General features: G+C 45.3%; 3 protein-coding genes across 3 annotated transcripts in view; 1 reads left to right on the top strand and 2 right to left on the bottom strand.

Annotated features, from left to right (window-relative positions):
- The window catches only part of SEC31B (SEC31 homolog B, COPII coat complex component), a 32302-nt gene extending 25404 nt beyond the window's left edge, over positions 1–6898 (bottom strand). The window contains 3 exon segments of the mRNA XM_081231973.1: positions 3734–3857; positions 4212–4298; positions 6826–6898. Of these exon segments, the coding sequence (XP_081088099.1) occupies positions 3734–3857; positions 4212–4290 (203 nt within the window). The 5' untranslated portion in view covers positions 4291–4298; positions 6826–6898.
- A 3230-nt stretch (positions 6899–10128) lies between these two features.
- NDUFB8 (NADH:ubiquinone oxidoreductase subunit B8) lies at positions 10129–15283 on the bottom strand. The gene is made up of 5 exons (XM_081247522.1): positions 15153–15283; positions 14763–14889; positions 13183–13282; positions 12591–12746; positions 10129–10312 (listed from the first exon to the last, which is right to left on the bottom strand). Exons 1-5 carry the CDS (start codon positions 15235–15237, stop codon positions 10220–10222), a joined length of 561 nt encoding a protein of 186 aa, XP_081103648.1. The 5' UTR covers positions 15238–15283; the 3' UTR covers positions 10129–10219.
- A 1658-nt stretch (positions 15284–16941) lies between these two features.
- HIF1AN (hypoxia inducible factor 1 subunit alpha inhibitor) lies at positions 16942–27347 on the top strand. Its single transcript, XM_081243906.1, has 8 exons — positions 16942–17139; positions 17423–17673; positions 20299–20447; positions 22771–22916; positions 23711–23817; positions 24241–24304; positions 24532–24642; positions 25495–27347. The coding sequence occupies exons 1-8, from the start codon at positions 16963–16965 to the stop codon at positions 25537–25539; spliced, it is 1050 nt and encodes a 349-aa protein (XP_081100032.1). The 5' UTR covers positions 16942–16962; the 3' UTR covers positions 25540–27347.
- The last annotated feature ends 344 nt before the right edge of the window (positions 27348–27691 follow it).

Genomic DNA, 27691 nt, shown 5'->3' with positions numbered 1-27691 from the left:
AAGAAAATACAGGTTCCTTGATTCCCACCCAGACCTTGTGAAGCAGAATTTCCAGAGACAGGCCCTCTACATTTCTAATAAGAGCCCCCCAGGTGATTCTAATAAGCTGCCGAGGTTAAGAACCTCTGTACTAGATACATCAGACTGCACACCAGCATAGAACAATGGGAAGAAGTTGAATGCATAAAGATAGAACCAGCCCCAACAATCAACTCATGGCTATGCTCCTGGCAAAAAGAGAAAGACAAGGCTGGAGAGAATAAACTGAGACCTGTGAGATCAGAACGTCACACCAGCTAAGCTCATCTGAGGCCAAGCTTCAGCTACCTTATGATTAGGAGTATGGGCTGTATAAATTCTTGCTCCCATGATTTCTGTACTTCTTTGTTTTGGATTTTGATTTTATTTGCTTAGTGAAGTTCCTTATGAAAAATCCCAACCTCATGTTAGTGGATTAAAGTGAAAATGAGTTTGTCCACATCCTGGCCAAAATAACTGAGGAAATCCAAGTTTCCTTAAAAGTCAGACAGATGAGGGCAGTGCTCCAAGCTAGAGAATAAAGACACTGGGGTGGAGCGACGGCTGTCCGAGAGGAGAACGACTTTTCTGAATGCCTAGTATGCACCAGGCTACTATGTGCCAACTATGTTACTCAAATTTACAGTAGAGAAAACAGGGTCAGAGAAGTTAAATAATGTGTCTGATAGGACAGTAGATGGCAAAGCTGGGATTTGAACCCAAGTCTGTCCAACAACAAAGCCCATGCTCTCTCTCCTCTGTGATCCTGATGTCTCTAGAGAGAAGGCAAGTCTTAGAAACAAGAAAACTAGGAGTGGTACCAAAACGATCTTTTACTGCTTAGTGTTGTCCCTTACAAAGGCACCTAAAGAGGGGTCACAGTGCTCCCCAAGTAGCTGGAACTGAGATAAAGGTATTGTAAGATAGATCACCTACTTTCTCCATGTTACTAGAGGATGGGTCAGACATAGGTTACAGAGGCCACTCAGAGATCTAGAACCTCAGCGTAGACAGAGGTAGAGTGCAGCAAGTCACCCACTGAGCCCTGAACTCATTCAGCCACAGCAGCTATGTCCTCAACTCAAAAGTCAATACATAAACAATGTATTATTCTCCCAGATAGCTTTCTTCTTGAGTGAGATTCATCTAACAAACCAAACATCTCTTGCTTCAGTGCACATGCTAATCCATATTGATTCTGATTGCATCCAGTGGCATTAATCCACACACACTCTCTTCACTCTATTTATAGCTTAAAGCTGTCCCTTATCTTCACCCATACCAGTGTTTCAGAACATTTCTCTTTCAGTCAGGTATTTCTAAATAGACAATATTTCTCTGATACACCATGGGTTGAGGATAAGGGGATCTTCAGGATTCAAATGTGGTTGAGGCATGGGTCTGGTAAAAAGGGCAGGCAATGGAAGGGGGAAGACTTTGAAGAGTATGTATAGTTAATAATAAAGAGATACAGAGAGGCATTTGTTTAAAAAAAAAAGGAAAAAAGGAAGGAGACTAAGCTAGAAAAAGGGAAGGAGAGATTGAAGATAAGACTTAAATTTGGAGTTCAGTAGATTCTTAGAAGTCATCTTGTACAACCTCTTCTTTACATATAAGCGAGGAAACCTAAGATCACTGATGGAATTCAATTTGCCCAAAGTCACATAGTTTTAGCCAAGGTAGCAACCCAACACAACTGTGTTTTCCATTAAACCAAACAGCAGATGACACAGAAAAGAGGAAAGCATAAAGCAAAGGATGGGTTGCCCTTTGTCTACCCTGATCATCTTGGTCAATTGTCTGTGATGCTGACTTTTGAGTAAGTGACCTAACCCAGGCTGGAATGGAAAGAAGTGGGTGTCTTAAACCCTGGAGGGTCTAAGATGATTTCTTCAGTAAGGCCCCAACCGAACTGTGTCAAAGGTAATCCCTTAGGTCTTTGAGAATGAGAATCAATCTTTAGACACAATTATAGAGGTGGAAAAAGGAAGCTAACTGTACCATTTGTTTTGGTTATAGTCCCCAAATTCCTGCAGGGTAGAGCAGGGTGTGAGGTGATGCTTCATGATTCCTGAATACAGTACCAAAATTTCAAAAAGGGTCCCTTCAACCTAGTTGGCTGCCAAACAAACAGATTGTTACCCTTGGAAAGCTCTTAAGGCACTAAGACTAACTGAAGGCTAACTATAACAAACTGAACTGGTGGACATGAATACTCCATTTGGTAATCCAGAAGGTTCTAATATCATTCATTTATTCCACAGATTTTTTTAACCACCTAATGACAGGCACTGTTCTAGATGCTAAAGATATAGCAGTGAATAAAACAGACAAAAATCTCTGCCTACATGGATCTCAGGATTCAGTTTCAAGGTTTCTCAAGCAATTACATTGCCTCTTTCTTAGGAACTCCTAGCCCTAAGGAGCCACTACTGTGCTGAAGCTGCTGCTTGGCTGGTCAAAGAAAAGAGTCCTTGCGCTCACTGCCCCTCTTCTTATCTTCAGGAGTATAAACATTATTAAGTTAGCTCACCCCTTTCAGCAGCCCTTTCCGAAATGCTTGCTTAGAGGCTAAGAATATCTCATCATTACTGGTAAACCTGCCAAGGCCTGCTCTTCAAAAGGTAAAGGTACTGGAAATACAAAGAAATGTTAAAAACTGCAAAATAAGGGATACTGTAACAAAGTGATATAGGAGCTCAAGAAAAGGAGAACAAAAACTAACTTTCATTATTAGGTTAAACCATGAAAAGAAAGAAGAGGGTACTTCTGTCTAAATAACTTAATCTAATCACTCAGATGGACCAAAAAATGCACAAGAAGATGGAGAGTTGCATTCTAGACCAGCAATCTCTAAAGTGGCAAGATAATCCTCTGGGCTGTAAGAAAAAGATTTATATTTTTAATATTAAAAAGTAGTACAGTAATACATGTATATTATTTATACTGAATATATACTTGAGTACAGTGAATATTCACATTTTTCCTGATTGTACAAAAATTTAGAAATCATTGATTCAGACTGTAAGCCTCATCTTTACACAACCTGTAAAAGAACAGTTGAATAATAGAAAGAAGGTAGGTTTTGGAGTAAGACAGGCCTAGACTTAAATCCTAGCTTCTCAGAGTTTTGGTTCTCCCCTATGTAAAATGGAAATAATGGTATTTATTGGTTAGGCTCATTTTGAGGAATGAATAAGATATTATACAGAGCCCCTAGCATAGTGCCTGGCATGTATACATGTGCTTGGTGAATGCTAGTACCCAGCCCTGTAAGCCTGCCAGAGCCATGAAATCCATGAGTGCCCTATCGGTGCCTGACAGCAATGAGGAGAGGATCATTCTTTCGCCTCCCACTGGCAGACAAGGAAATACTGTGTAAGGCTGTTATCGTCACGAGAACCAAGGGAGAAAGGAGCCAATTCCTCTGCATTCAGAGACAGATCAGGTACTTGTGGCTCCAGGCTTCTGTGAGGCATCTCTATCACATGATTCTGCATGACACTGCTGCTGCTGACCACAAAGGTTGGAGTGGGTGTTTTCAAAATCCTCTTGCAAAATAAACCCAGAGTTAACTTCTCTCCTACTTAAAGATCATTCTCCCCTCACTTGTCTCCTCATGAGCCCTGAGAAGCACATACTACTCCCGGGATTCCCCACCAGGGTCTACAGCAGGATCTGCCCTGCATACCCATCAAAAGTTCAGACATAGTACCTGCTGGAGGGAGAAAGGACTCCCTTGCGTTTCAAGTCCAGAGAGGGGTCCCTGAAATCAACCTCAAAGATTTCCAATGTGCCATCTGTACTAAAGGAGGCATCTAGCTGCTGGGCAGATGTTCCTAGGCACAAGAAAAGTCAGGAAGAGGCAGCAATGAGCAACAATATATGCATGGATTTGGGGTATAAATGGTTAAGCAGTAGAGAAGAGGAGGAACAGGAGAGGACTGGAATACCCTTTTTCAAACGGTAGCTCCAAAGAAAGCAAGAAAGCATGAGGTGCTTAGCCTTAAGCCAGAGTCCAAGGTTACCCCCAGGTACCAGGAACTCCTAATATCCCTTTGCATATGCTGTTAGCCAACCCCAGATTTCCATGACTCTCAAACTTTCTCTGAAGCACAATAAAGAACCCTGGATACTAGGTTTCCCTTTAACCTATGTACTCCAGTGGATTCTTATCCACAGTATCACCATACCTGTGGCCAGATACACAGGGTAGTGGCTAGCTGGGCTCCACACTTGGACAGCCGGCCGCTCAAGTTCCTTCAGCTTCATGTTCTGTCCTGTAGGTGGCAGAAAAGTGACATGGCCCTCAGCCTACTGAAAATAGAAACCAGCAAGTTTAAGGGCCAGATCAAGGGGAACACCTGTGGACATGAGAGCTTGTTTCTCTCTCATCACCAAAGAATGGGGCATTTTGGGGCAACACAGGGTAACAAATACATGACCGTCTGCAGATCTGTAATGACAGTTCATTTTCCCAGTTACTGAAATCTAATGCTTTAAACCGTAAAAGATATTCAAATACACTGGTTGCCACAGGCCCAAGGGTGATGATAACCATCACACCAAATAATCTCTCAGTGACCCTATCCAATCTCTTGGTTTTAAACATCATCCATATGTCGATGACTCCCAAATTTATATCGGCAGCACAAATCTCTCCTCTGAGCTACAAGTTCTTATATACAACTGCTAATCAAATATTTCTACTTGGATATAGTAAAGATACCTAAAAGTTAATCTGTCTAAAATGGAATTCTCTATTCCACCATCTCACCCACCCATCTGTTCTTCCTTCAGTTTTCTTCATTTCATCAAATGGTACCACCACCCAGCCAACTGCTTAACCCCCAAACCTGAAAATCACCATAGATCCCTCCTTCGCCCTTATTCCCTTCTAATCCATCATTAAGTCTTCCAAATTTTGCCTCCAAAATATATCTTAATCTGTCTATTTTTCTCCATCTTCACCACTGCTCTATTTGAAGATATTATCATCTATCACCTAGATTACTGGTCTTCTTTCTCCCTGCTACTCATCCCTGTCACCCAATTCATTCTCTGCATAGCAGCAGGAGTAAACTTTTAAAATCAAAAATTGGATTTTGGCATTCCACACTTAAAATTTTTCAGTGGCTTCTATCACACTCAGAATAAAATGCGAACCCCTTTGATCCCTGCTCAAAGGCTCTAGCCTACCACTTCAACTTCATCTCTTCCTACTCTCCCCCTTACTTATTGTGCTACAGCTGCATTAGCCTTTTTTCATTTCCTGGCTTTTCCCCACTTTAGAGCTTTGTAAATTCTGTTTGCAGAATTTGACAGCTTTTTGTTTCATTCTCTGCATGACTGGTTCCTTATCACATCTTTCAGGGCTCAGCTTCTCACCTCCTCAATGAGGTGATCCACCCAATCAAAAACAGACTCCTTTTTTTCTTCTTAGCAATCTATAATTATATATTTATTTACATCTACATTGTTGGTATTGTCCACTAATAAGTTAACTCCATGAGAGCTAGCACTGTGTCTGCTTTGTTCTCCATGTTATAACTAGCGTCAGAACAATGTCTGGCACATAGTAAGTGCTCGATAATATTTTATGAATGAATGCAGACATCTATTTTAACCCGGTAGTTTCCAAACCAATTCTAACACATACTCAAGGTGCCATCCCAACAGGCTAAAGCAGCAGGGAAGTTAAAAAAAAAAAAAAAAAAAAAAGCTAACACTGAACTTGATGGAGTAAACTTGGGACCCACCATGACCTGCTTGAGCAAGCCACAGCCAGGTTAGTCTTGACCTACCAAAACAAAAGTTTTATTACTTAATAATATCAAATGTACTCTACAGCTTGAAGAAAGTTTAAGGCTGCCAACTCAGCCGAGGTTTCCCGGGGACCTCTAAACACTTGAGGAATATTCGGACAAGATTGTACATCATACTACACGGTCACCAGTGCCACCTGCTGGTCAATACCATTTTCACGTTTCTGGAGAAAGGTCTCTTAAGCGGGAGCTGAAATTAGCCGTGTGCACTTGACCTGCATATCTCATTTAATTCTCACAATGGTTCTGGGCGGTCAGTACTGACACTATCCGCATTTTACAGAGAAGAAAACTGGCTAGGCCAAGCTGTGCACCCCAACAGCCTCCAGAGCTCAGTGCTTTCAACCATTATACCAGTCTAAACTAAACTCCATTAAGTGTTTAAACCCCAGCCTACAAATTGGGAAGATGGGCTTTTAATCCACTGTGTTCAAAGACATCTGTTCACAAAAAAGGTCCCCGCTGCGGTCAGAATGCCGGCGGCCGGGGGCGTTAAAAGTGGGAGAGCTATGACCACTCAACCAAGAGCTGGACACGCTCGTGCAGTGAAAGAGGACGCCAGCAACCCTTGGCTGTCCAGTCCCTCCGGAGGATGGTCGGCCTCCCCCGCGGCGCGCCGGCGTCAGCACTGACAGGCCTTCCCGCCCAGGCCAGACGCAGAGACCCGTTGCCGACACTGGGCCCAGGCCAGGTCAGGGCCCAGGATTGTTGGGGGAGGCGCCAGGGCAGCGCTGGAGAGAGGCCGTCTTCGGGCTGAGGCACCCAGGCGCGGCAAGGAGAACGAGCCGAGTGCGGCCGAGAGCAGGGCAGGCGTCGTGGGGTCCCCTGAGAGTCACACCGGCAGGAGCCCCGGAAGCGGGGCGGGCCGGAGTGCCAGCGGAGGGCGAGCGCGCCCCAGCACCCTCCCGAGAGATGGGCGGCGCTCGGGGTCCCCTGCACGGCCTCCCCTCTCAGCGGCCCCGTACAGGCGGGGAAAACCAACCTGCGCGGAAAGCCCAGGCCAGGGGTCTGGTGCAGCGTAGCCGGAGCCGGAGCCGGAGCCGGTGGTCTCTCTGTGCTACGGAGCTCAGCAGAGAGCTGTGGATGGCGGCTGCGGAGGGCCAAAAGTAGTCCTGGCCCGCAGGCCCCACCTCCCACACGCGCCGCCAGGCGCCAGGCCCAGCACCCCGCTGACCCACGGAGAACGTTCCCTAATAGGATTATAGCTTTTAATCGGGCCTCCCTCACCTGTCCTGTGATTGCTCAGTGGGTCAGATCCCGAGACCAGTAAGTTCTGGTCTATTCAATTTGAGTCAGGCTCTGCGGGCAGCCTCTGAAAAGGGAAAATAACTCATTATTTACTTATTGAAGCGGAGAAGACCCGGCCCTAGCTCCAGGGGCTCTCAGTGGAATCCACTTAGTTGAAAAGGTAAAAAGCAATCTAGGCCATAAGGAGCGGTGACTTTCTGCAGCCCAGCAACAACTGGTGCCCCCAACCGTTGGTTGAACTAATTAAAAGCTATAGATGGGCGGGGGGCGAGGTACCAGGGGCTTTCTGGAAGGTTTCAGGGACGAGACAGGTGTCATATGTTGGGGCTTCAAGAAGATGGGTGAACTCCCAGCGAGGAGGAAAGGGCCCAACCGGCTAATAGCGCCCTGGTGTTTCCCATACCATGAATGAAAGGGACTACAGTTGGGGGCGTGGGCTGGATTCAGATTGTGGAATACCAATTCAACTCTGCAGGTAATTGGGAGTTACTGAAAATTATGGGCAGATATGCAATAAGATTATATCAGGCTAGCAATATGGATCAGCATGCAGAGAGAACAGAGCTGGAGGCAGGGAATCAAATTAGGAGACTAATAGAACAATCCAGGTACCAGGTGATGAAAGACTGGATTAACATAGTGGCAATGATTGTAAAAGAAAGCTGGACAGGCTCTTGTGACCGATAAAAAGTTGGAGGGGGGGGGTGATCATATATATTTTTTATATTGATTGAGGGAATTATGGCATTTCCAAATAAAATGTTCTGTAGGCAGCTGAAGATCTTAGACCTAAGTTATATGATTTAAATTTTTAATTTAATGCATGAATTCTACCACCATATTCCAGCCTGATATACCCCCAAAGATGGTGAGCTGGTTATCTTAAGACTTATGACGTGGCCCCAAGTCATTGTGACACAGCTCTAGATTTCCCTTTCACGTGGACATGGGAGTTTTGAACTCAGGACAGAAAACAATTTAGGGCATTGGTGGTGCCTGCCCACTCTACGTACTAAGTATTTCTTGAACTTCTTAGCACAACAGTGGATGAGAAATAGGGTTGAAAACTGAACCTCAGGCAACACCTCGAAGTAGGGAATGAGGCCGAGGTGTCACTGGAGTGCTCTGAAAGAAATCTGAACCAAAGGCATAAGGTCACAGTTTCAAGTAGGACATGATTCCAAAAAAAAAAAAAAAAGTAAAGTAAAAAAAGTGCACCCTTCTCTCAACTCAGACACCTTAGAAATTCTTTTCACCTCGTTTTACAAATGCCAGTCTCCTCTTCTAGGTAACTTCTTGAAGGCAATTATTTTCTTGTTCAACTTTATATCCCCAGGACCTATCAGTGTCTGATATATATTAGGCAGACAGACGTTTGTTAAATACTTATCAAATGCTCTAAAGGACAGAGAATGAAAACATATAAAAAGCAGTGGAGACCTTCAAAGAGAGGCATTTCAGTAGAAGCACCCACTCCCTGATCTCATAAAGGTCTTTCACTGACTGAATGCCACTAAAGGACCCCTTATCTAGCATAAATGGACTTGCTTCTACAGATCATGTTGAATGTATGCTTTTTTATGAGACAGGTTTTCAGGCAATATCATTGTAATTTAAGAAAATGTCCCTAAAGGGAAGAAAAGAACATAAATTGGTTCTCTTTTAAACAGATGCATTGAAATAGACGCTCAGGGCCTCCCTGGTGGCCCAGTGGTTAAGAATCAGCCTGCCAATGCAGGGGACACGGGTTTCAGCCCTGGTCCAGTAAGATCCCACATGCTGCAGAGCAACTAAGCCTGTGCACCACAACTACTGAGCCTGCACTCTAGAGCCCGCGAGCCACAACTACTGAGCCCACGTGCCACAACTACTGAAGCCTGCGTGCCTAGAGCCCGTGCTCCGCAACAGAAGCCACCACAGTGAGAAGCCCACGCACCGCAACAAAGAGTAGCCCCCACTCACCAGAACTAGAGAAAGCCCATGCACAGCAACGCAGACGCAACACAGCCAAAAATAAATTAATTAAAAAAAAAAAACTTCATTAAAAAAAAAACAGACCCTCAGAAACATGGTTTTTCTCTTTCTAAGGCTATTATAGGAGCTTGGATGAATCATTAAGGTAGTGAAAGCCATGTATAGGTTCAGTAATAAGTCAATGACTATCCTCTAATTAATAAACATAGGTAATGTCAATTTATCCATTTATAAGAGTCTAGGATTCAGAAGTTGCTTTGGAATAAATACATATTCTTTCTTTTTTTAAATTGAAGTATAGTTGATTTACAATGTTGGTTTTAATACATACTTTTAAAAAAATTAATTATTTTTGGCTACGCTGGGTCTTCGTTGCTGCACGCGGGCTTTCTCTAGTTGCGGCGAGCAGGGGCTACTCTTTGTCGTGGTGTGCGGGCTTGTCATCACGGTGGCTTCTCTTGTTGCAAAGCACGGACTCTAGGTGCAAGGGCTTCCGTAGTTGTGGCACAGTCTCAGTAGTTGTGGCTCACGGGCTCTAGAGTGCAGGCTCAGTAGTTGTGGCACACAGGCTTAGTTGCTCCATGGTATGTGGGATCTTCCCGGACCAGGGCTCAAACCCGTGTCCCGCGCGTGCACTGGCAGGCGGATTCTTAACCACTGCGCCACCAAGGAAGTCCCAAATACATATTCTTGTAAGAGATATAAGACTAGAGGCAATCACAGCCCTAAGCCAGTCCCAAAACACCTATTTATCCTATAATATACTTGAAACATGTTAGAGTGTTGTTTTTTAGCTAACCACTTATTATTAAAAAGGTTTTTTATGGGAAATAAATCTTGTTCCAACTTGTGAAGTCAGGAACGTATCTTCCTTCTTCCGCAACCCTGTAGATGGGGAAAGGAGCTACCCTTACCACCTGCTGTACAACTGGAACCCTCAACTACTTTTCCCAGTGAAATTAGCAAATCAACATCCTCAACTACTTTTCCCAGTGAAATTAGCAAATCAACATCTTCCTGTGCTTAAGCAATGGCTACTCCTGGGGAAATGAGGCACAGATACCACAGTACTAAGTTTTATTAGCGATTTCATTAAGGTAAAATCTCTAGGATGGAGGGAGTCAGTTAGGGGGCACAAAGCCCACGAAGCCTCCTCAGATCTCATAGTGAACCACCGGCTCAGGTTCTTTGTTGGGATCACCACCTCGTTCCAGGTACAGATTATTGTAAGGATACTGCTTTGGTCCCTAAGAAAAAAAACACAGGTCAGCAAGAACAACATATATCTATGTAGCCAATACCTGGCTACACCCCACTCTGAGTGAAGAATCACACACAGTAAATGGGTACATGGTAGCCTTTGGTCAGACCCAGCTGGGCTAGAACAGCAGGGACAGCACTCCTCTTCCCCGCTCAGCCCAAGGCAGAAAGAAAGCCTAGATTGCAAGAGAAGTGGTGCCTACACTGTTTGTGTGTGTGTGAGTGAGAGTGAGAGAGAGAGGGAGGGAGGGAGAGGGAGAAAGGAGAAAGAGAGAGGGAGAAAGGGAGAGTGTGAGGGAGAGCTTTCTAAATGAGACGATGCATCCATCCATCCCACTCTCTCTCGGGGTCGAGACAGACTCAATCTCCTTTAAGTCACTCAGCCTCTAATGGTTCCACCACTAACGTGGCCTAGCAAATGAGGCGTGCAGGAGCAGCAGTGGGGGAAAGCACAGAGGAGACACGGCTCGGACGTGCTTTAGGGGCTGCTGGCTTTACCAACAAACAGCTGTCAGAGAACACAGCTCAAGGGGAGGAGAAAAGGGTGATGTGCTTACAGAACTGAAAAATGGAAGAGCCACACTGTGTTTCTTGCTCTCCTGAAGTGAAGCTGGCGCTCACACCAGCCCTATGTGCACTCTCCAGCCTGGGGCCCCTGGGGCTCGGTAGGAAGCCTTGTGTCAGTGCACACAGACACACACGCTACCGTTAGGACATTGATTATCTCAGCACAGGTAGCACTGTGCAGCCAACTGCAAACACAGCAGCTCCTGCTTTCAGTTCCTTTCCTCACAATCTACCCTGTAGACTACTCCCAAATTAATCTTCCTAAAAACCTAGGCTTCATTATGGCATTCTTCTGTTCAGAAACCCAACATGGCTCCCTGCTGCCTAGAGGCAGACCAAGTCATCCCTGTACCCCCAACCCTTAGCACCTTCTGTACCTGGTGCGTGATAGGGGCTTCATAAATAGTTCCTGAATTAGTGCATTACTATACCATCAAGTCCAGATCCCTTAGCCATGCAACCTAACTGATCAAACTCACTTCACAGTATTTTTTTTAACACAGCAGTTTCGACAACTGATTTCCCAGGACATCAGAATTACCTAGGAACTTGTTAAATATTGATTCTAGAACCCCATTCTGGAATTACTGAATTAGGCTCTCCAGGCAGTGGAGCTCAGGAATCTGAATTTTTAGTAGCTCTCCAGGTAACCAGTGCAGCTGGTTATCTAGGAACTATTTATAAGCCTATTCCACTCCAGCTAACTCACTGTCCTCTTCCTTTATTCTATTTTCTCTTGCCCCAATGTTCTCTTCAACTTCTCCCCACCATCTAAAAAATATATATTTTAGCATCTAGCATAATCCTTCTCCTTAACAGCACCTGATACCCCCAGCATACACATTCACTACACACATATATACACAAAAACTGTGCCAAATTCCTATATATATGTTCCAATGTTGCTCATGTCATGTATCTAAATTTTCTTCTTATCCAAATTAAACGTCCTTAAAGCTAGACAGTATATTTTCTTTTTTTAAATTTATTTACGTATAGTTGAGTTACATTGTTTGTTAATTTCTGCTGTACAGCAAAGTGATTCAGTTATACATATATATACATTCTTTTTCATATTCTTTTCAATTATGGTTTATCACAGGATACTGAATATAGTTCCCTGTGCTGTACAGTAGGACCTTGTTGTTTATCCATTCTATTTATACTAGTTTGCATCTGCTAATCCCAAACTCCCAATCCATACCTCCCCTACCCCTCTTAGCAACCACAAGTCTGTTCTCTACAGACAGTATATTTTCTATGTCCTTTACATTCTCTAAAATCTAACTGTCCATGCTTGCAGTAAACATTTAATTGCTTCCAGTACCCTATAGGAAGTGCCCTTCACACCAACAAAGGATAAGCTTTCAACTCGAGATTCCCTGACTCTACCTTAAAAGATCACTTGCTGAAATATTATTGTTAAGTACAGTTCCCAAAATGGCAACTCTAAAGACTAGCTGGCTTCTCCATTCTCATTCCTCACCTAGTCCTACAGTTTCTTCTCACTCAGACTGATCCAAGATGCAGGCAGGAGCAATGCTCTGGTACTTGTACCAGGCCAGTGGGTAGGACCCTCTATAGGCCTTACCAGGAAGTCAAACTTGGTATTGGCTGGATCCCTACTCCAGAGACTTCATTCCCTCAGGAAACAAGGCTAAGTAAGTGTGGCTGAGGGAGCACTTCTCAGATACTCACCACAGGCTGGTAGGTGGGGTAAGTCTCCCCCACCCAAAACATGAACAGCATGAAGGCCACGAAGCCGAAGAGGTGCTTACACATGAGATTCCAAGAAACAGGAGTGGGGGACGTGTCCACACGGTTCCTGATATACATGTCTAGGTCCCAGTGCATCTGAGACAAAAAGGCAGATCACTGTCACATACTGCTCTTCCTGCAAAAGGCATGGAGTCCAGAGTGATTAGAGCCTCACAGAAGGCTTGAAAGGCATTCTACTGCCCTGGGCAATATTCTGAGAGCCACATCTGAGATACTGTGGCCCACAGGACTGGACGCTGGCTTATGTCTAGGTTCCGCTGACCAGAGACAGCTCAATCATAGAAGTTCACAACTCTTACAATACAGAGCTTTGACTCTTACGATACAGAGCTTTGATTACTCCCAGACATCCCATTCCACACACCACACAGGCAACATCAGATCTCAGATTGCTGGACCTCGCTTCCTTGGGCAGAAAAACTTTAGTGCTACTTGGGCAGAAAAGTGCCATTTGAGCTACAGAAGACATAGGGAATAGGAAGGAAGGTGAAATGGGATATGGTTCTCTCACCGGTTCACCCCAGTTCAACCGCAGGTCTGGGTGGTCCCAGTCATACCATGGATCCCTCTCCTGCTGTGAGCGGTCAGGGAGCTTTGGGTAGTCACCATACCTGAGAGACAGCAAGAACTTCTGGACAGGGCTCTGAGCAGCCTCACTCAGACAATTCACAGTCTCCTCATCTCAGAGATGAAAAACCAAGTGACAGAGGTAACTGCCTCCCCTAAGGACAGAGGAACTGACCTTCAAATCAAGATCTCAATTTTTTCCCTGAGGTGTACATATTGAGAAATGCAGAGTTAAAGGGCCACTGGTAAATATCCCAAATTTCCCCCCAAAAAGACTGGGCCAGTTTACATTCCTACAAACGGTATAAAAGAGATTCATTTTCCTGAATGCCTTCCAATACCAAATTTATCATTAATAAAATGTTATTGGATAAGTGAAAAAAAATCTCAATTTTTACTCACTAAGCACAGAATAACCGAAGAAGTCCAAATTGTCATTAAAAATTTATGTCAAACTCTGAAACATTTTAACATATGTAAGCTTTTCTTATCTTCTTTCAACAGAAAGGAGAAAAGTCATGCAATGTCATAATGTTAGTGCTGAAAGGGAATTTAACAATCAATCACTCTGTTTCCCCCATTAGACAGAAAAAGAAACTGAAGTTTAGAGTCTGAACCTAAGATCGCCCAGTTAATTGGAATAAAAACAAAAGGGTACAGATTAGAAAAGCACTCTTCATAGCAACTGTGTTTCTCAACCACGGAGTTGACATAACAACTCCAAGTCTCAAACACCTCATGGGTCTTCATGATAAGCTGGATTTTTCCCCAACAAAACCAGGTTTAACTTATACAGACTGCTACCAAGGCTGCTCTTGTCCACAACACAATAAAAGACATAGGAAATGATGACAACTAGACATGTGTCACAGAAAGTGATTGGAAAACAACAAGACGAATAGGAGCTGCTGAAACCACGGCTGAAAGAGTGATGCTAGGACAGAAAATGAGCGTGATGGTAATCAACTCAGACAATTAACCACAGGGATGTTACGGGGGTGCGGGGGCAAAACCATCAACTGGAGTAAGGGGAGTTGGCTAGTTAATCTGCTTTAAAGTTGCTATGACTTCCACAGCGCTAACTGCAAAATATTTCTTAAAAGAGAGATATACATGATATAGAGTACTCCATCTACAAATACGGTTCTCATGACAGGAATCCAGCTCCAGCCTGGTCACGTGCCTGGATGACAGCACCTGAGCCCAGCAGATGCTCAATCTAAATGAAACTTTGCGCTCTGGATGGAGCCAAAGAAGGTTCCTGCTATTCAGGGGTCCTCAAGGGAGCTATTAAAACCTCAGCTTCCTCATTTGAGGAAACAGCCTGAGCCAAGGAGAAAATTGAAGTCCTCTCGGCTGCAGCTGCTCACCCATCCCCTCCCACCTCCCTCCACGGAGAAAAGCGCCCACACCGTTGACTCTGAGGGGTCACGAAAAGGTTCGGGGGAAAGGGTCAGAGTAGAGCTACCCAACCCAGCCGAACTTCTCCCATCACTACCCAGGTGCGAGCAGACCCTATCTCACCCCATGCCATCATCTGGGTACGGCTCGTAGTCTTCCACCCGCATATTATACTTCTTGGCTGCGGCAGCCCGTTCTTCTGGGGTCCTGGGATAGGGTCCCGGGAGCATGTCCTTGGTAATGTGGGAGGCTGGAGAGCAGATGAGGGCACGTCAGAATTGACCCCATTCCTCCTGCACTCTGAAGGCTTCAAGCTGCGGTGGCTGCAGAGACCGGAGCCCGAGGCTTCGAGGGACCAGCAGACTCTCCACCTGTTTTTCTGAATACACCAACTCCACCTCCGCCCTTGCCCGGACTCGCCCGCCGCGGTATCCACAATACCCACCCTCCGTCCGACGCACCAAACCTCAGGCACCCCTCTCCCACACTGAGGCCTCGCCCGTTCTCGCGGACCTGTCCGTGCACCCATCGGCACCACGTTTCGGGATGCCCTTTGCAGCCATCGGACTCCCAGGACCCCCGCCCTGGCCGCCGCCATCTTCACCTTCTTCTCGTTTCACCCCGCACATGCGCAAAGACCTTGTCACGGCGGCTGAGCCGGGCCAAACGCCACAAGGGGGAAAAGTCTTAAGGGTTCAATAAGGGCGGGGCTTAAACGGTGCTAGGAAGCCAGAGGGAAGATGAGCGGTTGGATAGAGGCAGAAAGGGAAAGCAGGAAGGAGAGAAAAACAAGCAGGTCACTGCTTTGACATTTCAGATTGTTATGTCCCTTTTCTACCTCAGCTGACTTAGACGCATCCAGGGATAACGGGCACTCAGAACTTGAGCATCTCAGGTAGACAGCTGACCCACCTACCCCAGGACCGGTACAAGTAAAAGGAGCCTGTCAGTCTCTTTTCTGACTGCTTGCCTTTTTCCTCTCCTTCACTGGCAGTTCCTCCTCCCATCCCCAAACGTGATCATTCTTCAAATTCAGCCCTCGGTCTTGTTTGTTCTTGTTTTGTTTTCCAAATTAGTTATCTACTTCAGTTAGATGCACGGTGCAACACACAAATTGGCCCCGAACTGGTTCTTTTTTTGTTGTTTTATTTTGGCCGCGCGGCTTGCGGGATCCCGGTTCCTCGACCAGGGATTGAATCCGCGCCCTTGGCGGTGAAAGCGCTGAGTCCCAACCACTGGACCCAGGGAATTCCCCCAAACTGGTTCTTCAGTTTCAGTCTCGTGTTTACATCTGAATGTCCCAGTCACCTCAACCCAACAAATGTAAAACCAATCCTATCATCTGAACCCACCTCAGATTTGCTAGAATTCGCTCAGATTTACTAGGACTTGGATAAATACATTTCAAGCCGAACCACAATTAGCCGAACACTAGCCTAACAAAAGCATTGGGGGGGGGCATTATTGTTCGCATATGAATATGTGTTAATTTTATTTACACAAGTATGATTTGAATAATTTACAGTACAAATATGCACATATTTCCAGGAAGTTTTAGGGTGATCACTGTTTTGGAGTAGAATCCATTATTATAGACATTCCCCAATATATATCAGAGCAATAAAAACTGATATATACTATTTAGTATATGAATTTGGGGGAGAACTACTTTACAGCAACTTGCCCTCTTGTAAATGAGAATCGAATGGATGTTCAGAATGGTTGGACATCTGCATTCAATCAATAGCAAACACTGATCTAATTCGGTCAAGATAGACAAAAATGCCTTTAAGTAGGTGAGATGGTGACACAGGCAGAAAAATCAAATGGTGCCAAGCAAGAGAAAACAGTCTTTGATTTCGAAAGAATTCAAGTCGCCATATATCTTTTGCCGAGGCTTTCGGAGCAACCTTTACCCAACATCTATCTATCGGACAGTTGCTTTTCCTTCTGACTTCCTTAGGTGGGTCAAGTTTGCGTTTCTCCCCATCCATCAGTGTAAAATTTAATGCCCCACTAAACTTGCCTCCTTCTTTGCCTGTTGTGTAGGCCTGGGCACACTGAGGCAGCAATAATTTGTGAATTGGTTAACCCGATGATCACCCCTATTCAGTGGGACTAACGTCTAGTCCTGGGTCTTCGGGGGCGGAGCGTAGGGTGTAGAACTATAGGTTACCATTAGGAGGCGCTCGCCCAGGGCTCGGCCCCGCGTTCTTAGTGTCTGGAACGCTCTCTCTCGCAGCCTAGCTCTATGGTTTCCGTTGTGTTTTCCCCGGAATAGGCGGAGCTTCCGCTTCCGGTGGGGCCGTCCCTAGCGGCGGAGATGGCGGCGGCTGCGGCGGAGGCTTCGGCCTCGGGCTCTGGAGAACCCCGAGAAGAGGCTGAAGCCCCCGGCCCCGCCTGGGATGAGTCCCAACTGCGCAGTTATACCTTCCCGACCCGGCCCATCCCGCGTTTGAGTCAGAGCGACCCCCGGGCGGAGGAGCTTATCGAGAATGAGGTAGGGGGCGGGGCCGCGTCGAAGAGGGGGTGGGGGATGGGGGAAGGGACCAGGTTGGGAGGAGAGGTCAAAGGCGAGTGGTGATGGAAGGGAGGGGTTGTGGACTAGGCCGGGTTGTGGACTAGGGCCTAAGGGGAGATGGAGAGGAAAGCGAGGAAAAATGGGACTTGCGGGGTTCGTGCTGGTTAACAGGAGAAGTAATTTTGAAGTTGGGAAGTATTGGAATCTTGGGACAAGAACCCACTAGCTCCTTGGGACGACTTCATTTGTTTTTTCCACTTAGGAGCCTGTGGTGCTGACAGACACAAATCTTGTGTATCCTGCCCTAAAATGGGACCTTGAATACCTGCAAGAAAATATTGGCAACGGAGACTTCTCTGTGTACAGTGCCAGCACCCACAAGTTTTTGTACTATGATGAGAAGAAGATGGCTAATTTCCAGAACTTTAAGCCGAGGTCCAATAGGGAAGAAATGAAATTTCATGAGTTTGTTGAGAAACTGCAGGATATACAGGAGCGAGGAGGTGAAGAGAGGTAAATTCCCAGGTCGTGGTTTTCCATTGGATCTAGGGCATCTATTTTCCTTTCCTTTACTTATCTGAGGATGAGTTTTCTAGCTTGAGGGGTGATGGAATGACTAGACTTGAACTGTGATTCTCAAGTTTGTTGTCTTCATAAAGGGAGAGTCATCCTTGCCTAGCAGAGTCAGGTAGGTGAATGAAGTGAGTGAAGTTGTTTGGGTGAAAGCTGTGATGAAGCTGAAGGCATATGCCTTATTCAAAGTGCAAAGTCATTACTTGACTCTTGTTTCCATTTTGGAGTGCAGTCCCAGGGTTGCCAGATAGTCTGATTTTTTCAAGAGAAACCAGAAATCAGTATTCTTATTTAAAATCTTTTTGAGTTTTAAATGTGGGCAGCTAATTCGTATTTTTTAAAATGCTGCAAGAGGCCAATTTAAAATATCTGTCAGTAGATTTCCTGAGATTATGGGTTTGGAGCCTTTGTCCTAAAATATTTGAATGGGGGCAGTGCAGGCTGAAAAGTTGTATAGGTGAGGGTGGGGAGAATATTGATGTGTTGCGTTGTATTGATGATAGCAAACACAAGACATACACACACACGGGAGTGACTCTCTTTACCTTTATCTCTCTTTATGAGGGCAGCCTCTTATGTAGGTCCCAGACAACATTCAGTCCTACAGAATAACATTGCCTCTGGGGCATTGCTGTCACTGAGTACTTGATGGTGAATGACTATCTCCATCTCACATTTGGTGCCCAACCCTGGGCTTTTTTCTTCACTCTCCAGCCTCAGTTCTCTTCCTGACTCTGTTAGCAGTATGTGGCAGAGTGAAAGGATTTGAAACATACTTTTTAATTTTTTTTTTGGCTTCTTGACTCTTAGCTATTGTCATAATGATGGAACTTTGACCGGAAGAGTTTCCAGAATCTGAACTGTGGTTGATTTGTTCTTTATGTCTTATAGAGACTGGTTCAGTTGAATCATCTCATGCGTGATGTCCTCAAATTTACCACAGTGCGTGTGCGCACACGCACACATACACCCAATGTTAAGAAGAGAGATTGATTTAAATGATGCTGGTGGAGTGTAAAGCTATTGATTGAACATATGCATGGAATGAGCGTGAGATAAGACACATGAGTCCTCTGGTTCCTCAGTCACTTTAAGTTTCTTGCTTCCTGTAGTGAAAGCATTTTGCCTAAGTCTGAACTATGAGTGTAGTCTGTACTTTATGGGTGATTTAAGGAAAATTTTTTACTATTTGCAAGATTTGCCCTATCAGCTGACTTTAGCACCAACCAACTCTATTGTATAATTGTACAGCTTGTTATGATTCTGGGGTGAAGGGTGTTAGGATCCTCTTTGAGCTCTTTTGAGGATTTACTGTTAAGGTTTCACAGGAATTGCTTAGATTCCTGTTTGGGGAGTGTTCCTGACTCTTTCAGAGTTACTTGAGAAATATTTGTATGAACATATGTACATCATAATCTCTGGGGAACATTCCAAGGTTGCATTGGAGTCTTGAGGGTTCCACGTCCCCAGACAGGTAGCTGTTTCCAACTTATCAAGATTTTTAATTAATGTTGCCTTAAACATTGTGATTCCAGGCACTGGGATACCTTTTTGCTTTTGAAGTAATGCTCGCAGGACCATTACTTCTTTTTCTTCACGTTTGCCCCCTAAATAGTGTTTCTTCTGGGGCTTGATCAAGTGTGTTTGGCTTTTCATATCTATTAAGTAACTTCTTACCTTCCTCAGGCACGTTAGGCGCCCTGGGTCTGCAGAAAGCTTAGTGAGGTATTTTTCTTCAGCTATAGATGGCTGCTACAGATAGGTGGCTGAGTCAGTTAAGATAAACTAGGCTTCAGTCCAGGGCTCAGCGACTTGAAGCAACAAAGGTTTATTTTTCACTCATGCTACATGTCCATCTCAGGTCACCTGGATACTCTACTTACATCATCTTTTGCACTTTGGGACACAGATTGCTCCAGCAGTTGCCATTGGAAACTTTGCAGTTGCTGTGGCAGAGGGAAAGTGATGTGGTAGTGTGTACTGGTTCTTAAAATTGCAGTTTGGAAGCAGCACCAGTCACTTCTGTGGACATCTCATTGGCCAAAGCAAGTTATATAAGCAAGCCTTGCTTCAAGGAGGTGAGGAAGAATAACCCTTTCACAGGGAGGGAACTAGTTCTTGGTGAACAATAATACGAGCTGCCAAAATGCCCATCAAGGGCCAAAGGGGATGTCTCGCTCCCCGAGAGTTTCTGGAACAAGGCTGAGTCATCATTCTAGGGTCTGTGGGTAGGCTTCGAGGAAATCTATGAAATTATATTAAAGTGCAATGTGTGCATTTTTATGGGGAACCTTGCTTGGATTCTTTTTTTTTCTTGGATTCTTAAAGGATTCATACTGTGACCCAGAAAAAGTTAAGAATCACTTCTCTAAAATATAAAATTTGGTGTTGAACAGAGCTCAGAGAAGGATAGGTAAGGATTCAGTTCTGTGAGAGTCCCATGACTTCACCTGTTCTTTGTGGGAGATGTTGGTATGGCCTTGGGTTTGGATTTCCAGGTATGAGAGGCCATACCAGGGACAGTGTGTACATGCACTAATGGGATTTTCTTCTTGGGGAACATAGGTTGTATCTGCAGCAAACACTCAATGACACTGTGGGCAGGAAGATTGTCATGGACTTCTTGGGTTTTAACTGGAACTGGATTAATAAGCAACAGGGAAAGCGTGGCTGGGGGCAGCTGACCTCTAACCTGCTGCTTATTGGCATGGAAGGTAAGAAATCTTTCAGAAAGCAGCATGGCTTGGGGTCATATGAAGTGATTTCTAAACCTTTCCCCACCACTTGTTCACTCCATGACTTTCAACAAGTCGCGTAACTTTCTTAAGTCTCAGTCTCCTAATTTGTAAAATGAACACAGTAATATCTTATAATTAACTATGAAGATTAAATGAGATAACATATGTTATGTCAAGTACTCTAAAAAGCAAGTTCCCTGTTCCCTTCCTCAGCTGCTGTGTGAGTATATATATTCAGATATTAGGGATCTCTAAAGTTCTGCTGCTTTCTACTGGATCTGTCTATATTCAGAAGATTTTTATCCCAGTAGAAGAGGGAAACATTTTTCCAATGTAAATTGAACCTTATCGTTTGAACAGATAATACATTAATGGGGTTAAATTCAAAAGGTGTAAATAGGTATGTAGTGATAAATCTCTCTTCCATTTCTATTTCCCAGCCTCTCAGTTTCCTTCCCTCCCTGGAGGCACCATATGTTATTAGTTGCCTGTGTATCCTGCTAGTGGATTTTACACGTACATAAGCTAATACATGAATACTTTTTTTTAAATAAAAAGAGGAACCTTTAAACTCCAATCAGGAGAAAGAGAGCTACTTACCAGCCAGGGTCATTGTCTTATTCTTATTTTTATTTCTGTCACTTGCTCAGTGCCAGGGCCCTAGTAGATACTTAGTAAATGGTGAGTAAATTGGGTTGAACAAGGAAGCAGAGTAATTACTCATTGTCATTCACCACTAGGCTCTGAAGTCTCTTCTTCCCCTTTAATTGTCCTTTCTTCAGATTTGGGTCCTTTGGTGCCAGTGTTAATAAAAGTTTCCAGCAGTGCAACTTATGAATTGACCCTTAACCTGACCCTTTGAAACAAACTCTTGGTTGACCTGCCAGGAGCCAGTTCTCGTTTACCTGACTCTGAATTTTTATGTTGCCTTCCTATCCTGTGGTGTAGAGAGCAGGGAAACAGATCCCTCAGGTAGAGATGAAAGAGCAAGTCTCCTCTGAGGATGCATATAGATCTCTGCACTTAGGAAAGCAGCTGTCTTGGCCCACCCAGGCAGACCTGGGGAATGTTTTCTAAACTCCATTCCCTGCAGAGGTCCCTTGATCTCTCAAGGATTGTGCAAAGGATAAACATCAGATGCAACCCCACTTACAAAGAGTAGATGGAGCATACATATGCTAGGGCAGAACTAATTCAGGATGGCATTCTAAATAATTTGCCTTATTCAAAGTATACAACTCTCTTTAGGAATCTGATATGCTTCCCTCGATGAGAATCAGCAGCTCCAGTGTTGATCTAAAGAAGTGTTGCAATCCCACAGGTGTGATGAAGTGGGAGCAGAGATTGAGAATCTTTGAGCTCCAAAAGAGCTACCCAAAGCAAGTACATATTCGTACAACTTCAAATGACTGATTAACTCCATCAAAGAAGATCATGCATGCATTGCTGATACCAGTCATTTCAGTTGTTTCTAACTCTCGTTTTTTTGCTGCCCTTGAATTCGTGCCATAGTCAAGAAGGGTACAAGTACAGGTTCCCCTCAGCTGTCTAAAAGCAGAGCATTCCTGTGAAACGTTCTATAAGCCGAGATGATGTAAAACAAAGAAGCAATTACTTTAGGACACATCTTGCTAATGGATGCACAAAGTAAATCGAGATAAAGCACAGATGCTCACAGACACAGTTCAGAGCTATGGTGGCTTGATACTGAGATGCTGGCTTGATGCTGAGATGCTGAGTGTAGTTTCCAGGGGAGGAGATTGGCAGTGCCACTCTCACTGCTTGTGCTTGCTGCCTCTATGATGGCTCGCTGCAAAACAAACACTGAATGATATTTTTGCCTTTTTTTCCCATAAAAATGAAAATCCTCTTTGGATTTCTTTTGGTTAGCAAAAACAGGTACAAATGTAGGTCTTTTGTAAAAGCAAAATGACGTAAAGCGAACTTTTGAAAAGCGGGGCGTACCTGTGCAGAGTATATTATTTTGCCCTACTTGTATCACTTTGATGTGCAGTTGCTTCCAATAAGGGCAGCAGTCATCATTTAAGAAAGTCTACTTTGCTAATTGATGGTGAACTCTTAGCCAGTAATGTTTGCTACTAGACTTATCACCCATTAAAAGTGTAGCACCTAATTGTCTGAGAGCTGTAATTACAGTCTCCCTGATCTTGCCTGAAATTTTGATTTGGAGCCCTTTGCTGAGAGGGCAGGCTGGGTTTCTCTCCAGCACTGGGGCCTATGTTCCATCCTGTGCAATAGAGTTACTGCTCTGAATAAGAAAATGTCTGTCTTCCTACAGGAAATGTGACACCTGCTCACTATGATGAGCAACAGAACTTCTTTGCTCAGATAAAAGGCTACAAGCGATGCATTTTGTTCCCTCCGGATCAGTTTGAGTGCCTCTACCCATATCCTGTTCATCATCCATGTGACAGACAGAGCCAGGTGAGCTCGTGTGGTCTGAGGAGGGTGTAGAAGTCCTTTGAGATCCAAGGCTGGCATGTCTTTCCCCTTCTCTGTGGAGGTATGCCAGGTTTGGACAAACTCAGAGGACAATTTCACAATGTAGTTTATATATTCCAGGTCCCTGTGGTGGTCCCCAGATGTTTAGGGCAGACCCCATCACTGATGCTGGTGGACTCTGGTTATTCTGTTTGATTGAATTATGAGTTCATGGAACAAAATGTGTATGTCTCCACTGGATTTAATAATTGTTTACTTTTGTCATGGATGCTGCTTTTTGATAAAGAGGAGGGTGAATAGAATTGAGATATGTCACTTAATGTCTTTTCTGGATCTCAGTGAGGTGTGTGGTTGACTTTGTGGCCAACCAGAGAGCACCTCTCCTTTCTTGAGAAAACCGTTTAGCTACCTCGTGTAGAAATCTTTGCTGGTTAGAATATGTATTTGGGGAAAAGTTTCTGAAGGTCTGGGTGAAGGATGAGTCCTAATTCCTCAGATCTGCAGGCCATGAGTGGGTTTTCTGACCTTTAAACTGTGATGATTGGCTTCTGACCTCAGGAGCACTGAGGCCTAGTTTTCTTTATCATTTAACATTCAGCAATGCCTATCTTCTTAGGTCATTCTCTGAGAGAGTTTGTGTATGTTTAATGTGTGTTGTGTCTTCTGCTGGATATAAATTCTAAAGACTTTTTTAAGGCATCTTTCTTGACTACCAAAGTTACTGATAAAAATTTGGTGATTGACTGATTTTTTTTTTTTTCTCTTGAACCTCTCAGGTGGACTTTGACAATCCTGACTACGAGAGGTTCCCCAATTTCCAGAACGTGGTTGGTTACGAAACAGTGGTTGGCCCTGGTGATGTTCTTTACATCCCAATGTACTGGTGAGGATGGGGCTAGGACTGGGGGCTTTTAGGGAGTGTTCTTTCCCATTCCCTGGAAAGCCTTATCCATGTCTCTTCTTTTGAGTTGTGGCAGGATTGGACTTACGTGATATACAGGAAGGTTGGCATATCCAGATGATGAGCATACTGAACATGGGGGAAATGGCAATACTGTTTCTAGACAAGATGACAGTTCCTCAAGTCCAAAGAGATCCCAGAGGCTTGAGGCTAGAGAAACTGTTCTTGACTCTTTGGTATTTGAAGGGTGAACACCACTGCCCCTAGCCCCAGGGTGTGTTTGATAGGATGAGTGTGAAGATACTGTCTTCATTATATCCCTTAGCAGGATTCTACCTAGTTTCAGAGGATCCCTCCCTCTGAGAAGCATTGGTGGCAAACAGGAGCCTGTTTATTTTCTTGCAGGTGGCATCACATAGAGTCATTACTAAATGGGGGGATTACCATCACTGTGAACTTCTGGTATAAGGTGAATATGGTTTTTTTTCCTAGATGGGAGTGGGGTGAGGTAGGTGTAATAAATTATTTAGGGGCAGGGTGGAGAGGTTGACTGTCTCTGGAAGTGATTCCCAGATCTTTGGGGGAGCTGGAGAGGGTGGGGTTGAACTGGGTTTCTTAAGGGAGGATGGTGCGAGGAACAATGGGTGACACTGAAGCCTGCTAAAGACATTTCCTGAGCTGCTGCTTCCTTTGCAGGGGGCCCCCACCCCTAAGAGAATTGAATATCCTCTCAAAGCCCATCAGAAAGTGGCCATAATGAGAAACATTGAGAAGATGCTTGGAGAGGCCTTGGGGAACCCACAAGAGGTATGTGGCTGCCCCAAGGTGGCACTCCTGTGACTCAGTGGGCAGAGTGACCAGGGAAAGTCAGGATTGGTGTCACAGTCTCTGTAGCTCTTCTGTTTCAGTATCTGTTGTCCTGTTTCTTCATAGAGGTTATGGGTATGTTCAGAAAATCCTTGTTTTCTGATGAGAGCTGGGCTTGACTGGCGGATCAATTATAATCTGTTCCATGCTAGTAGTAATGTTCCGCATGGGGCTTGTGTGCCAGCTGGGGACCCCCAAGGGGATTCTTTTGGAATGGGAAGCGAGCGGTAAAGCATCTACTCACACGCTCCCAGCCGTGCCAAGACTGCTCTAGGTAATGTTGAGACCTGCTTCCCACGCAGGTGTGCCAGTGGCCCATTGGGTAAATGGGGGAGGTTTGTATTTGTAATGCTCTTACCTCTGTCCTGTGGATAGCCTCAGCATTCAGAGCACCTGTGGGCTTGGGAGGTCGCACCAGCCCCGATTACAAGTGATCTTTTCAAGATGTAGAATCACTTGAGATTCTTAAGTCACATTTACAAAGCATGCACGTAAACACTCGGGGTGTCTGGGATTATTAGCTCCTCTGACCTTCTGTCTTTCAGTTTGGTTCTGCTTACAAATGTAGGGTATTGTGAGAGGGAAGGTAATACAAGATGGACCCAGAGGAGACGGCCATGCTCCAGGACACTGGGTTGACTGCTAGGAAGAGAGTTGGTTAGAGGGTTTACAAGATTGAATGGAAGCCTTGTCCTTGCCCTTGGCTGGACATTGATGTCTCCAGACACACCTCATCTGGCTCCAGGGCTAGGGGACAGGCAGTTCTGACTGGCTCCTCATGTCTTTTCACAGGTGGGGCCCTTGTTGAACACAATGATCAAGGGCCGATACAACTAGCCTGCCAGGAGTCGAGGCCTCCTGCCAGGTGACTGCTAGCCCGTCCACACCGCTTCATTGATGAGGACAGGAGACTCCAAACGCTAGTATTGCACGCTGCACTTAATGGACTGGACTCTTGCCATGGCCCTGGAGGCAGGTGTTTGGGGCAAGGCAGGGTGGTTGGCACTCCACTCCCATTCGGAGGGACTTCTTACCCTTGCCTCTGTGCCCCAGCACCTTCCCTCTCTGCCCCCTAAAGTCCTGCATTCAGTGTGTGGAGTCCCCAGCTTCTGGTTGTCATCATGTTGTGTGTTAGTCTGTCAGCCTTGGGATGTGTGTGCGTGTGTATGCTTGCACACGCGTGTATGTATTTGTTCCTTGCTCCCTCCTTCTGGGTCAGGATGCCACCTCTGGCTCTCAGCTCTGTCTCCTGCAATCTCAGTGCCTCAGCCTGAGAGAGGGGAGATGTTCTTGGACGCCCATTGCATCTGGGCTACAGGGCCACAGCTACCTAACCATGAGGTCAGTCTGCCCCCTCCCAGTTTTCACAGAGTGAGGCTCTAGGCTGTTGGGAATGGCTACTGAGACTCTAATGGGGAGAGGGAGAGTGGGGAGGGTTGCCTTTGAGAGCCTAAATAGCTTCCTAGGAGAGTAAATTAGACAGGGTTCCAACTTGAAACTTCAAGCTCAAGCCATACACAGAAAAGAGCCTTGGGACACAGAAACCAAGGATTGTGCATAACTTACAAATTACAGACACATACAGCTTCTCTCTTTCAGCACCAGCTCTTGTTCTCTGTCCTGGGTGCCAGGGGAGTCATCCTAGCAATGGCTTCTCTAGGTTCTAGGGGTGCAAGCCTCTGTGTGGATGTGTGTGTGGATGTCTGTGCCTGTGTGCGTGCATGTGTGTCCACACTGGCCTGCCTCTCTGCTTACCAAGTTTCTACGGCTTAACCTTGTCCAGTGGGACATACAGCGGGAGCCCCAAGGCAGTGCTGCCTGACCTGGTCTAAAGCTTTTAAACTCATTTTTAGCCATTGGATGTTGGTCAGGCCTCGCTGCAACCTGCCTGAGGCCGACTGGCTAGAGCCTCCAGGTCCTATGACCCTCCCTGCCCAGGCCATGTCCTCTGTCTGTGGAGCTTCTTGGCTCAGGAGACAAAATGGGGTCAAGCCTAGGCAGCTAACTCACCACATGTCATCCACCTCATGGCAAGGGTAAAAATGTAGCCTTGCCTCTTAAAGCCAGCGCCTCTGCCAGACCCCGCTGTAATGTTCCACAAACACCCTCAGAAGTCAGGGCAACTGGTGGAGCATGGAGAGGAATTTCCTTTTCTGTTCATAGCTTTTCATGGGAACCGCTCTCAGGGCTGCAGCTTACAGCTGGGCAGCTGTGCACTGCACAACTCGAAGGGCCATCATTCACACCTGTATAATGGAAGTGGGGCCCCTGGGATTGGGCAGTGTGATGGCCCTGCGTCTGCTCACCTCCACTCCCATCTCCACGCCCCTTCTCTCTGGAAGGAAGAAGGAGTTGGAAGTCTCTGGGTTCATTTTTTCCTTTTTTTTTTTTTTTTTGCCAAAGGTTTACTTCCAGTGTCCGAGCTATGGCTCTCACCCCCAGAGCTCAGTTTACAGTTACAGTGCACTGATGGACTGAGAGGATGCATATGTGTGTGTGTGCATGAGCGCACTTGTGTGTATTTTGGGGAGGGGCGTTTATTTTTAGTACCCCATTCTGGGGTTCTCTGATGCAGTGTGGGTGTTCAAACATGGTACCTTCTCAAGTGTAGTTCTTTCAAATATAGCCAATGCTGGAAAATGTGATTGCAGTGATCTCCATCCCTCCATCTCTTTTGGGAAAGAGGAATGCAGCAAAGAAAACAAGGCAGACAAAAGATAAATTGACCACAAAGACACTTTGAAATATAGCACGTTATTTTCCTTCTCAGCAGCTCTGCTGCATCCCTGGCTCATTCCTTAAAGGTGTGGGTGATGTGCAGCAGGGAGGCGTGGTCTCTCAGTTGCTCCTCTCTGGGTGCTGTGCCGACCCAGGTCTGCACGAGGGGGAGGGACCTTCACAGGTTGGGTCTTGATCCTTGGGTAATGTCTCTGGGTTCATGTCCAATAGTGATCCCTGAGTATTAGACACCTAATGTGTGCCTGGTGCT

This window comes from Mesoplodon bidens (assembly GCF_964165515.1).
Source record: "Mesoplodon bidens genome assembly, chromosome: 1".
Taxonomy (NCBI): domain Eukaryota; kingdom Metazoa; phylum Chordata; class Mammalia; order Artiodactyla; family Ziphiidae; genus Mesoplodon; species Mesoplodon bidens.
This window is presented reverse-complemented; position numbering and strand designations above follow the sequence as displayed.

Bases quoted from the DNA above. Each gene is read 5' to 3' on its own strand.
- HIF1AN (XM_081243906.1), top strand. From the start codon at position 16,963: ATGGCGGCGGCTGCGGCGGAGGCTTCGGCCTCGGGCTCTGGAGAACCC. The intron at 17,140-17,422 runs GTAGGGGGCGGG...TTTTCCACTTAG, and splicing joins AGGAGCTTATCGAGAATGAG to GAGCCTGTGGTGCTGACAGA. The intron at 20,448-22,770 runs GTAAGAAATCTT...GTCTTCCTACAG, and splicing joins GCTGCTTATTGGCATGGAAG to GAAATGTGACACCTGCTCAC.
- NDUFB8 (XM_081247522.1), bottom strand. From the start codon at position 15,237: ATGGCGGCGGCCAGGGCGGGGGTCCTGGGAGTCCGATGGCTGCAAAGG. The intron at 14,890-15,152 runs GTCCGCGAGAAC...TCTGCTCTCCAG, and splicing joins GCCGATGGGTGCACGGACAG to CCTCCCACATTACCAAGGAC. The intron at 12,747-13,182 runs GTGAGAGAACCA...TTTTTGTCTCAG, and splicing joins GGTTGAACTGGGGTGAACCG to ATGCACTGGGACCTAGACAT.